Below are 12,626 nucleotides of genomic sequence, written 5' to 3'. Positions count from 1 at the left end.
ACAATCTTGTCTCAAGGTGAAGGAGGTACCTTTTCTGGTGTACACCTTATAATTTGGAGCATTTTATCTAAAACAAGTTGATCCATCTCAAGGAACCTTGCTGCCCTTTGAAGTACCTCTTTGGCGTTTAAACTGCAATTCTGTTGTCTTAAGTTTTTATGGGTCTTCGTATCATATAGCCAATTCACTGTCACAACTCACAACTATTGTAAAAGGATACCTTAGTCTCACGGAAACAAACATACAGGGGAAATGCCAATACAGAACAACTGAAAAAGCTTAGCTTACGTAATAATGATTCGAGGTATGCTGTTATTTAAGGATTCTAGAAAGTTCTAGTTATTAATCATACATAGGAGGGAGATTAGAACTTCTGGAAGAAGTCGTAAATGTACTTGTTGATTTCATTGGGCTTCTCTTGGTTGATGAAATGAGCAACATCTTCCATTACAATTACTTCCTCCAGCAATGGAACATCTTTCTTAAATGAATCACTGTGTATGTATTCCATCCACCCTGGTGTCGTGTATGTTACGTCCAGGTCTCCTACAATGAACAAAGTCGGTACTTTCACTTGTCCTCCAGTCCATGGTGCAGTTAGCTCCCAGTTTCTGCAGAGAGAAGCATATTACGTTATTGACATGTTTAAACTTCAGAAAGAGACGTCGACTCACCTCATATTTAAATAAGTAATCTAAATTTGAAAACAAAATCTATCAAGATGCCTTGCTTAATCGTTCTTACATCAGTAAGAAGAAAAAAAAAACATCAGTAAGTTATCTAATTTAATCTCGTCAAGAGGTTTCATGCTTTCCCATAGGCATTAGTCAGAAATGTTGCAATCAAATTTGAACCGAAGTTCGCGCCAACTTACAAGTCAAAAGCTCGATAGTAATTCAATGGTCCTGTAAAACCTTTTGCCTCAAACTTGCTTGCATTGTAAGTAATATCTTCCTCGGACAACCAGGAAGGCAATGGAGGAGGATTGCTGGTTGAAGTCCAATATCCTCCACCCTTGGGCACCATAATGGGACCTGTTCTGCGAGATGTTAAAATATTCCTGACCAGAGTTTCGGTACTAACACTAGCAAACTCAGCTTCCACCACTCCAGGCTCCTGCAAAATTTCATATCTAAAACATTAGTGCAACTGCATTTCTAAACAGCCAGTGAGCAAGGATCTTTGCTGTGAGGATTGGATGTCAACGACGCCAATCCTCGTGAGCATATAGAATGGCGTGTTTGACTTATGAGCACACAGCAATACGAATCATTAAACAAGCGTTATTATTTGTCTTAGACCATTGGATCTGTTCTTAGATAATGTACCAGGCCTTGCCTAGAAAAACTTTAACTTGCTGCCCCAAATATATGCAGGAAAAGGATTCAAGTTTCGAAATGAAGAACAGAACCTGAAACTTGACAACATAGTAGTCATCACCAAAATGGGATCGAAAGCCTTCCACAAACTCCGTCGAGGGGTCTCTTGGAATAAATGCAACACTAAGGTTCACTAAAGCCTTAACCCGATCAGGCCGAAACAAACATAAATACCAAGCAATTATGGCTCCCCAATCATGTCCAACCACAAACACCTAACAAGTAACCATAAACGTGATAAGAAAATTTTAAACAAAGTATGGTGATAGAAATCTAGACAAGTCAAACAAAGAGTGAGTTTTTCTCTTGATGGATCATCACCTGATCTACACCAAGTGTATCGATGAGAGCAATGACATCACCCACAATATGAAAACAGGTATAGCTAAAGATGGAAGTAGGTGCAACTGTGTCACCATAGCCACGAAGATCGGGTGCCACAGCACGATAGCCTTGGGCAGCAATTGCAATTATTTGGTGGCGCCATGAGTACCATAGCTCTGGAAATCCATGAAGGAATAACACCACTGAACCTTCTCCTTTCTCAGCTACGTGCATGTTTATGCCATTCACCTCTACACTTCTATGCAGTATTCCCTCCATCACAGTTACAAATCTCTCCCTCTTCTAAAGTTAACCTGTCTATGGTGCGGTGGTGCCTGCTTAGGTTGGTTAGTTCATATATATACTTTGGATAAAGGAAATGTTGTGTTTTAAAGTGGAAAAGTCAAATGAATGAGAGACAGTACACAGTACACTTCAAACTCAAAAGGTTGAATGTGTTATTGATTAGAGGTAGGAGATGTCGGCATGTGGTTTATCTCATTCCATCCAGCCAATCCATCAAGACGTACAGTTGACTTTCTCACCTTTCTGTTAGCCTGGTATAGATTTACACACTGTGCGAGCACTTCATTCTGGATTTAATGCTCACTCAATCAGGTTGATGTTGGGCTAATTTTGTATATAGTTTGTATAGCTTGTAACTGGCTAATGTTGGGCTAGGGAATCAGGTTTATGGGAGTCGGACTTTAGTTAGCGTCACAAACTCAGACCATGATGTACTAATTGCGTGTAACCTTGGGGATGTTTTCTCTGAGATAGCAGTGCCGATCTTCTTCTTTTTATTTAGTGAAAGTCAACTGCTGCTTTCGAACAGTATGGGAACATTATTATCAAATAAAGGCATATCTTTGACCTCAACGTCGTCAAGTTTATAATTCGAGATTAATGCTGGCAAGCTATCCAATTATTCCAATATAATTAGACTTCCAAGGGTGCCATTCTTGACCAAGGCATTTTGTATGATAGACGATATAATTTTTCATTCCAAGAGATCAGGATGAAGTCTTTACCCAAAAAATAGAGATCGAGGATGAAGTACACAACGATTAAATCATGTAATCATAATTGATTAAGTAATTACCTGTTCTGAGGTAGAGCACCATGTTCAAGGTTCAACAGAGATAGGAGCAAACTTAGATGCTATATGTTCCTTGACAAGTTGAGTATTGAGGAGCATTGGTTGGTTCATTAGCACCCAAAAAGAAAAAAAAAAAAAAAACAACTAAAAGAATAGCTTTATCAAGACATGAAGAGAAAACTAAGCACAACCATAAAGGGCGAAATTCCAATGCATAGACTTGAACTTAAAAACAGTGGACTCAAAAAGTTTCTATAACCCCTTAAACAAGGTATGCTATTATTGGAGGGGATTATAGCAGGTCCTAGCTAGTAAATTGATAAGGCAGTTTAAAACTTCTTGATGAAATCACATATGTGCTTGCTGACTTCATGGGCCTTTTCCTGGTTGATGAAATGTGCAACGCCTTCCATTACAACCACTTCCTGCAGGAATGGAACATCTTGCTTAAACCAATCACTGTGTATGTATTCTTTCATTCCTGGGGTCGTGTAGACCACATCAAGATCTCCGACAATGAACTTAGTCGGTACTTTCACTTGCCCTCCACTCCAAGGTGCAGTGAGCTCCCAGTTTCTGTAGAAACGAATGAAAACAGGAATTTCTTTAGTGTGAGACATCAAAAGAAATCATACCATCTTATACTTTCGTATAAAAGCACAAAAGTAATCGGTAGGGGTCCACTTCAGATGATCATGGATTATTGTGAAGTTAGATTTTGTTTGCATCTCCCGAGACTTATGCAGATAACTTCTAACAGTTAACATTTTTTCAAGAAGCAATGTTATCCACTTATATGAAGATTGTGAATGCAACTATGCTTATTCGAAATTTTAGAATAAGCATACAAACATGTGTGTGTGTGTGTGTCATGGTTTGTTTTTCTCCAAGTTAGACTTCAAAATGAGTTTGCACTCAACCTACCGGTCAAAATTCCGATAGTAGTTCAACGGTCCAGCAAAGCCTTTCTGCTCAAATTTGCTAGCATAATAGTTAACGTCTTCCTCCGACAACCAAGAAGGAAGGGGGGGAGGAGTAATGGTTCCAACTATTCCCTTGGGCAATATAGCTGGACCTGGACGGCGGGATGTCAAAAAATTCTGGACAAGTGTTGCAGTGTTAACTTGAGAAAACTCAGCTTCCATAACTCCTGGTTCCTGCACTTCACACCTGAAATTTGTCAGAGGAGGAACCCTATGGGTAAAAGAGGTCAGCTATCTCGAGAGAAATTATATGCAAATCAAGAAATGTGAAGTTTCAAATCTTTCTGAATTAACTTAAAGATAACATTCAACGGAATGTTTCCTGGCATGCAAATCCTGGTGAGATAGGTTTCTGTATAGTTAAAGCATAAGCAATTGAAACTTACACATCAGGCATTTAACACAAAAGGTAGATCAACAATTGAAATTGAAGTTAAAGGATAATTTATCACTATGTTCTGGTGTTTCTTTCAAGTGGTAGTCTGTGAGTGGGATGATGTATGAGTCACGAAACAGTGAGGATCCATTTGGAATTAGACTAAATGAGTATCAGAGCCAATATTAGGTTTTTGATATCTGAAATTCTGAATGAGATAACTTCTCATTACTTTAAGTTTAAAACAAGAGAACAACATAATTTAATTCAACTGAATTTCTTTTTCTATTGTTCTTGATATGAATATCCTTATTACGGTCACACTTCCTTTTGTTTGTTTTCCATGTCACAAAGTATAGATCCAAATGTGTAGTGCAAACCAGCCTGACCAAAGTTATCAAACAAGAAGTCAAAACCCACTTTATACTATGAACTTAAACCTGGTGTCCTCTTTCTTATGGATGTTTACTACTAAACTCTACTGCTGCCGAATGTCAAAAGATTGAAAATGTAGGAATACACCTTTAGGTTCATTGTTTTAGCTAGCGGCTTAGTTACATCAAGCATCTCTTCTAAGCACAAGTGACAAAACACTGAAATATAGTCTCTTTCCTTATACAATAGAAGCAATGAAAGTTCAATCATTTGCATTTTTCTTTGTTCCCATATTATTACATCCGTGCAGCGCATAATCTAAACTTACTAAATCGGGATCATACTTGCTCCATTACAAACACAAGTAGAACATTATTAATCCAACAACAACAACAACGAATTTCTTTAATTTCGATAATGCCATTAATTGGGTAAAAATTGAAGAAAAAAAAACAGAACCTGAAATCTGCAGATATAATAGTCATCACCAAAGCGAGATCTGAAGCCATTGACAAAAGAAACCGATGGGTGTCGCCTTAGATAAGGAACACTAAGGTTAACCAAAGCCTTAACCCGGTCAGGCCGAAACAAACACAAATACCAAGCAATTATAGCACCCCAATCATGTCCAACCACAAACACCTACATAAAAAATATAAAACACATAAACATCAAACAATGTCTAGAACAAAATGTTTAATGAATTTTATTACCTGATCAGCACCAAGGGTGTCAATGAGGGCAATGAGATCACCAACAATGTGAAAACATGTATAGTCAGTGACAGCAGTGGGCGCATCCGTGTCTCCATAGCCACGAAGATCAGGTGCCACAGCTTTGTAGCCATGGGCAGCAATTGCAGTTATTTGGTGACGCCATGAGTACCATAGTTCTGGAAATCCATGTATGAATAAAACTATTGGGCCTTCTCCTTTTTCTGCAATGTGCATTTTGATTCCATTTACTTCTACGGTTCTGTGCTTAATTCCCTCCATGACAAATTCACAATCAGAGTTCTCTTTCTTTTCTTTTTTTTTCTTTCTCTTTTGTAAAGTTGAAATGGAAAAAATGAGGCGGTGGTATTTTAAATGTAGCCCGGACCTACTTTTTTTTAGACCTACTATTGCCACTTACTCTATTTGGATCAGTTGGTTTGCCATTGCCAATACACACGTATCTCTATGTAAATGAAGGCTTCCGCTACAGACACTTTCCATTCCATGTGGGCATACCAAAAAAAAAAAATTATTACAAATTTGTCATTTACCTAAAAAATATATTTTGTGTTAGACACCTCCTAAATGCATCAATTAACATGTTGGTAACCTCTTATATCCCTTCTTCCCCCACCACGCATTTAATAAAACTCAAAATTAAGGTTCACATAAACAAAATGAATAAGAACGATTATAATCAAACATTTACAAATTTCTAATAATATTTAGTTTTAAATCTAAACTTGTTATTTTCCATTTTATTTTGTACAATTGTGAATCAACAACTAGTTTAGGTTTTAGAGTTAACAAATTTCGTACCAAAGTCTCGTGTAAATTGTTCTCAATATCTATTTTAATTTCAAATTTTACTCAAAATTTCTATAAATATTTGAAATTTTACACAAATATCAATACAATTTTCGGTGATAATTTGGTGAATGGAAGGTTAGAAAGTGATGAAAAGAGAAGAAAGACACGAAGGCTAAAACTGGTTAGTACCGGTTTCTCAGTTCTTGGTGAATTTGGGGGGGGGGGGGGGGTTATACGGGACTTTGTGTAGTGCATAAGTACAGACACCAAATTGGGCCGTGGTCTGCCTAACACAATTTGGGGGGTGTCAATAGTAGGACCCTAAATTAATGATGGGTTTCTTCCTGAATCGGATGTTGACTTAAAGATAGATTAGGAGAACAGAACCCATTGAATGTGGCAGAGATGATTTATTCCACTGCTGGACATAGCCCCCACTTGCTGATTGTATGAAATACCCCTAATACCCTTCAAGGTATTAGTGTTTGTTTTTTGAAAAAATGATATATCATTATACGAATTTACATATACACCCTTGAACATCTCCCACCCTCTTGTGTAGTGCCAACATAAGTACAGACACCAAATTGGGCCGGGGTCTGCCTAACACAATTTGGGGGTTGTCAATAGTAGGACCCTAAATTAATGATGGGTTTCTTCCTGAATCGGATGTTGACTTAAAGATAGATTAGGACAACATAACCCATTGAATGTGGCAGAGATGATTTATTCCACTGCTGGACATAGCCCCCACTTGCTGATTGTATGAAATACCCCTAATACCCTTCAAGGTATTAATGTTTGTTTTTTAAAAAAATGATATATCATTATACGAATTTACATATACACCCTTGAACATCTCCCACCCTCTTGTCATATCTCTTCCTACCTAGTACATCAAAAGTTATTTTCTCTCTCCTATTCCTACCCAAACAGGACGTCTCTTCTTCTCTCTCAACAACATTCACTCCTAAGTACACAGTCACCAAAGAAAACTCCCTTTGTTCCCGCCCAAATTCCTTTCCCTTTCTTTTCTCCTACCATATTTACTCAGATATACACCATCTTTCATTCTAGAGTAGTTGTTGAAAAGAAAACGGATATGACGATATTGGGTATGGTATGACAGATTCAGAGGACATCGAATAGTTGAAAGCGATCCTAAGCGCTATGTGCCTGCGAAGCCAAATGAACGATATATGCATATATACGTGCTAGTGGATCATTGGAACTGGACTTCTATGAGGAAGATGGTGAAGTAGAGTAAATTGTATTGAAAATATTTGGGAACTTCCCTCTGGTCTTATATCTCAGTTTTGTTGTTGTGAAATGGAGTTATTGTATAGGAAATGTATGACAAGGTCTGCTTTTTCATTTTAATTAATGATATGGTTCTGTTAATCCTATTATAAGTATATGGTAGAACAAGATAGTTTTTATCTGTACAAAAGTACACCCATAAAAAAGAAAGATGTCAATGCGACGGTAGAACATGGTAGTTCTAGTTTTTTGTGTCGTACAAATGTATACCTGGGTAAGAACAAATATGTGTATGCCTAAAACAAAAATATCATAGAAAATATAAATATATCCAGTCGAAAGAGAAAAGTCAAAACATGTAGTGGAGTATGATCTTGCCCATATAAAAGGTACCAATATACAAACAAATCTAAGAAGCACCACGTGAACAGCTTCAATAATTAGTATTGGAATGCTATGATGTTGTTTTGAAAATGGTAATATGAGCAGAGGCATCATAGATCAATTTATTTCCAAAGAAGGTTTATAATGTCTCAATGGTATTGTATGTTGTCTTAGTCTGGATAATAGATCACGTGGGAAAGAGAGATCTATATAAACTTTCAATTCATGGCATACTCCAATTGATGGCATGTTGTATTCGTTTAAGGTGATGTTAGCAGTGTAGACAAAAGTACTTAATTAAGAATGATTAATCTTAATTAAAGAAATTAAAAACAAAATCCAGTAGCACGTAGTTTAGTTTGTCCATCCAGGGACTCAAGCACTGCATTTTTGTGTTTTTTCACGATCCGTTCAACCAACAAGCAAGCAGGTCAAGCCACAGGCAAGCAAGTCTTTGGCCATCATATTTCTGATCATGGCCCCAGTCTGGGTGAAATTGAGACGCTGATTTCGCAGTAGCTGATCTACAAAAGCCAGTACGAAGACCCTACAATTGTAAGAATTTCTCTGCTTTACATAGTCGGCGTATTTGATATTCCACTTTTTCGGAGCCGATTGTTGTATCAGACCTTTGTTGAGCATTAAGAAGGCATACCGAAGTGGTAGGAAGCTTTTCGGGGTGTAGTAGGGTCGGTGATAGGCTTTGCCGACAAATCATATATCCGGGAAGTCCAAGTGGGGAAGTTGAAGACCACCGATTATCAATGCATGTTTGAGATATTGAAGGCCATTATCATGCCCTTAGATTTGGTGACGTATGGGATGTGGGTGTTTTGTTGGAGCATATCTCTGAAGGTCATCTTTTGGTTCGATGAAAGGTTGGAAGCAAGGACATAAATCTTTCAGGCTCGGATCGGTAAGGCTCCCTTCAACAGTCGCATACAATGACTCCCAGCTAACCTGCATCAGTTGAAACAAAAGTTATTTGCACGGTCTCAGAAAGTCTAGAAAAGTACGAGAAAAGAAGTGGGGTTTGGTCAATTAACTGGGATCAGTGTATCGAGGATGACAGTGTAGGATTGTGACAAATCACGCTTTCAGAGTACATCATCAAAGTTGGCAAGTCTGTTATGGGCCATGTCAAGAAGCGCCATGTAGAGTGAAATGACCTTGGCGACAAAAAGAAATAACAAATTTATCAATAGGACAAAACGAGTTGTGAATTAAGTTGGGTAACTTCAGAGCAGCAGTTGACATACCTCATCATTTAGCCACTAATTAGGGCTAAGCAAGTGGTATGTGCTCATGCTTAAGTCCAAACCCGACCATAAAACCTAAGTTTTACAAAGTTAGAAACACCGGACTTTAGGCCACGTTCATGGTACCACTAATACAACTGTGCAAGGTATTTTGGATCAGTGCATAATGCAGGCTCCAAAGGCATATTTCTCCTGGCAACAATGGAGGAACTCCTCTTTATTAATGGGTCACCCACAATCATGTGTTCCAGAAGCTTCTTAGCACATAATTTGGCAGCTTGCTCCTCCAGATCACAGAATTTATTCCACCGATTCAACTGAGCAACTCCCAAAGCACCGTGACTAGAACTCCAAGAGAAACTCCCATAGCAACTCCCAGTACCATGATCGACAATTTCTTCCTGACCTAGAACTTTCCCATCGGTAACCTAAGAAAAAATCAAAATCGTAAGAGATAGTAAGTACGTTGTCTCGACAGGGGAACATAAAGTGTTATGATAATAACAATATGATATGTGACACTTTAATATATTTTGAAGATCTCCCCACAGTCATTACCAATGGAGTTTTAATCCCACAAGCCACCTGCGTAAATTATGGTTAGAAGTCAAAAGGGAACTATGATGTCTTAGAACTGCCACATAATGTCCTACATAGTGTTTGGTATATATTTAAACAACCTTGTCAGCCTGTTCCACCTTTTCAGTAGCAGTTGGTTCAATTTGAACTTCATATATTTGACCTTTCACATCAGCATTTTTTTCAACATCATTTTTAAAAGCTAAACCATTAGCATCAGCAGTTTTATCTCCCGCATCAAAGTCCAAACCCCGACCACCTTGGCGTTGGCAGTACTCTTCCTCAGTAATCCCACTCTCTAACAAGTCCTTCGCTATTCTTTTCCTGATATATGTTCGCCTTTTTGATGCAAAGACAGGCAGCAAATTTCATAGTAGGCAGTCTACAAAGGCAAGTGTGAACGCGCCATAGCTGTTGTCATCGTCATATTTGGCACATTTCGCAAACTCCAGATTCCACTGACGACCTAATTTGGCCATGTCTATACATCCACTATCCAAGCTCATAAATGCGTAAGGAATCACTGTCAACAACTTGGTTAAACGTGGTGTTGGGTCAAGAACCCAGGTGGCACCATCCTTTGACTTCTCCAATGAGTCATAGATTTGAACACCCCATGTGACAAAGTTAACGACGATGAGGATCCAATGCACTTCTTCAACATTGACCGTCATCATCAACCCACGACAGTTTCTCAAGTGTGTCCCCAAACTGCCACGCTGATAAAAGGTAAAATGATAGTTTTACCTACGAATAAGTAACGAGACTCAAACGTAAGTAAAACTAAAACTAATTTCTGCTTAATTATCAAAGTTTTCTACTCTCGATGCTATTGCAATATAGTTGGAATAGAAAGTTCGTTCCACTCCTAGTTCTTTAGAATTCACATTAACTAAGATTATCAATCTATTAAAGTCAATGAGAGTACGGATTATGTAATTATGCTACGATGGTAATTCAACTAATCAAGATACGATAATTCAACTACGGAAATACTAAATTGACAATACGATAATGAATTAGGGGGATTTGATTCCACCTTAATTCGACTTAATCAACTAGCGAGGAATTATCGTAATCCGAATTGTAATGCTTCTGCATAACAATTGGGTGTATCTAATCCCTAATTGTTCATGGTAATCTCTACCAACTAACAACTAGCATGTGAAGCAATCAAACCCATTCTCATGGTGAACTAATTACTTTCTAGAATGGAATAGAATATTATGAACTATTCTACACTAACAACAATCAAGTTTTCATCAAGGCTTCTTCAAACCCCTCTAATTGAGGTTTTAGCCTTGAATCATTATACTATCATTTCTTAAACAAGAACAAATATAACAACTCATTATTGAATAAATGATTAAACTTTATAATCTAAATTAACAATAGTCTAAGATTCAAAATGGATTAAACCGAATTTAAAACTAATTTAGAACTAAGATTATGAATACTAATTATCAAATTAAAACAAACTAATTATGAATTTAAGACAACTAAATCTAAATAAGAATTGAATCAATAAACTAAATTGAAATGAAAAACTAATACTTTATTATAAAACTAAATCTGATTCTAAATAATAATCTACTTTGTTCTAAAACTAATTAATTGAATGTAAAAACTAGATCTAAAACAAGTTATTGGATAATGGCTAACTAAAAAAACTAGATGCTTAAGAGCTAAGTCTTGTGTCTTCAAATGGAGGAGACAAGATCCACTATTTCGTGCATAGGCTGAGGAGGCATGTTTTGGGCCGAAAAATCGAGCCCAAAACCCAATTTCTTCAGTCCACAGAGGCCTTTTCAGCTAGATTTAACATCAACAGCATTTTAGTTCATTTCTGCTCCTCTGATTGGCTTAAAGTTTGGACCATTAGAAATCTCATTCCGATCCGGTCGTTTTGACATAAGGTAGGCCCAATTCCGAGGTCTAAGTCCAAAGATACGGCTTCCGAAAGTTTTGCTGACTTTTGTGCGTTGTTTCTGCCCGCGTTGACTTTTCATCTTTGACCGGGCTTTAAATGGGCTTTTTCTCCTTGGATCTTGGCTTTTAATAATAGAACTTCTTAACAACCAACCCTTGCTCCATTATCTCGCAAAAAGGGGGCATTTCTGCACATATTCGACTCCAATGCCTGAAATACATAAGAACACGATAACAGTACTAACTCTTACTTATTAATCACATAATTGGTCAAAAAGCAATATTGTTAAAGGGTTAAAACTACAATTTTGGGCTCTTATCAAACCACCCCCAAACAGCATTTTGCTTGTCCTCAAACAAATATGAGAAATTAGAATAAGTGACAAAAAATGGAGTTCTAACTAATCTCATTTCGCCGAGTGCGATTGCATTGACCATATGCAACAAGGCCTTAAACCGCTAGGAATTCCCTAGTGGATGAGTTATAGCTTTGTGAGAGTTTTCCAGTGAAGGTACTCACAAACTTCATTTATACTACAGTGACTAAGAAATAAAACTATTGTTTCCTTATTTATGTCTTAATTATCTATATATCTCACTAGCAATGAATAGAGAATAATCAAGTCGAAACCTAAGCTAATATATGCATAATAATCAATCATCTATGAATAAACATATATACAATGAGTAATCTTTGTGAAATGCATTAACAGGTCCGTTCTGAAACTTTGGAATAACGCCCTTAAGTAGGTCCTCACATAAATGTCAAGACAAAACACTCGATTTTTCCACTCAAGTTTAAGCTACTTGATTGTGTAGTGGGCACACTTTACCTTACAAACTCAATGACACACAAGGAAGCGAAGTTGATCAAACACATTTGCCACTTACTATCACACCAACATATTCCTAATCGAAAGCTAGAGGTCTTATTTAGGTGTTCTTGGGGATTAGGTGATGGTTTAAGAATGAAGGAAGTGGATATTCAAAAAGAACGGTCCGAGATAATAGAGTCTTCAGATTATGTAACTAGAAAACATTGTTCTTTACTTTTGCTTCTACACTTTGTTTCCATCCTTAGCCATTTTTTTTTTTTCTTTGGCTTTTGGCTCCTTTGATTCTGTTTTTGGAGTTCTATCTCTTTATTTATTTA

General features: G+C 37.2%; 2 protein-coding genes across 2 annotated transcripts; both read right to left on the bottom strand.

Annotated features, from left to right (window-relative positions):
* Positions 1 to 206: 206 nt before the first annotated feature.
* Positions 207 to 2,510, bottom strand: LOC147498781 (epoxide hydrolase 2-like). Its single transcript, XM_086560680.1, has 4 exons — positions 1,701 to 2,510; positions 1,412 to 1,594; positions 875 to 1,116; positions 207 to 611 (listed from the first exon to the last, which is right to left on the bottom strand). Exons 1-4 carry the CDS (start codon positions 1,980 to 1,982, stop codon positions 365 to 367), a joined length of 954 nt encoding a protein of 317 aa, XP_086416806.1. The 5' UTR covers positions 1,983 to 2,510; the 3' UTR covers positions 207 to 364.
* Positions 2,511 to 2,997: 487 nt separating this feature from the next.
* On the bottom strand, positions 2,998 to 5,841 carry LOC147498780 (epoxide hydrolase 1-like). Its single transcript, XM_086560682.1, has 4 exons — positions 5,250 to 5,841; positions 4,996 to 5,178; positions 3,727 to 3,959; positions 2,998 to 3,378 (listed from the first exon to the last, which is right to left on the bottom strand). Exons 1-4 carry the CDS (start codon positions 5,529 to 5,531, stop codon positions 3,132 to 3,134), a joined length of 945 nt encoding a protein of 314 aa, XP_086416808.1. The 5' UTR covers positions 5,532 to 5,841; the 3' UTR covers positions 2,998 to 3,131.
* Positions 5,842 to 12,626: the final 6,785 nt, after the last annotated feature.

This window comes from Coptis chinensis, chromosome 5, assembly GCF_015680905.1.
Source record: "Coptis chinensis isolate HL-2020 chromosome 5, ASM1568090v1, whole genome shotgun sequence".
Classification (NCBI taxonomy): domain Eukaryota; kingdom Viridiplantae; phylum Streptophyta; class Magnoliopsida; order Ranunculales; family Ranunculaceae; genus Coptis; species Coptis chinensis.
The sequence above is the reverse complement of the archived record's forward strand: the minus strand, read 5'-3'. Positions and strand labels throughout refer to the sequence as shown.

What these genes read in the sequence shown, in the direction of transcription:
- LOC147498781 (XM_086560680.1), bottom strand. Translation starts at nt 1,982, where the DNA reads ATGGAGGGAATACTGCATAGAAGTGTAGAGGTGAATGGCATAAACATG. An exon ending in ATACACTTGGTGTAGATCAG is followed by an intron (nt 1,595 to 1,700) that starts GTGATGATCCAT and finishes GTTACTTGTTAG; the next exon opens with GTGTTTGTGGTTGGACATGA. An exon ending in ACTATGTTGTCAAGTTTCAG is followed by an intron (nt 1,117 to 1,411) that starts GTTCTGTTCTTC and finishes GAAATTTTGCAG; the next exon opens with GAGCCTGGAGTGGTGGAAGC.
- LOC147498780 (XM_086560682.1), bottom strand. Translation starts at nt 5,531, where the DNA reads ATGGAGGGAATTAAGCACAGAACCGTAGAAGTAAATGGAATCAAAATG. An exon ending in ACACCCTTGGTGCTGATCAG is followed by an intron (nt 5,179 to 5,249) that starts GTAATAAAATTC and finishes TTTTTTATGTAG; the next exon opens with GTGTTTGTGGTTGGACATGA. An exon ending in TACTATCGGAATTTTGACCG is followed by an intron (nt 3,379 to 3,726) that starts GTAGGTTGAGTG and finishes TCGTTTCTACAG; the next exon opens with AAACTGGGAGCTCACTGCAC.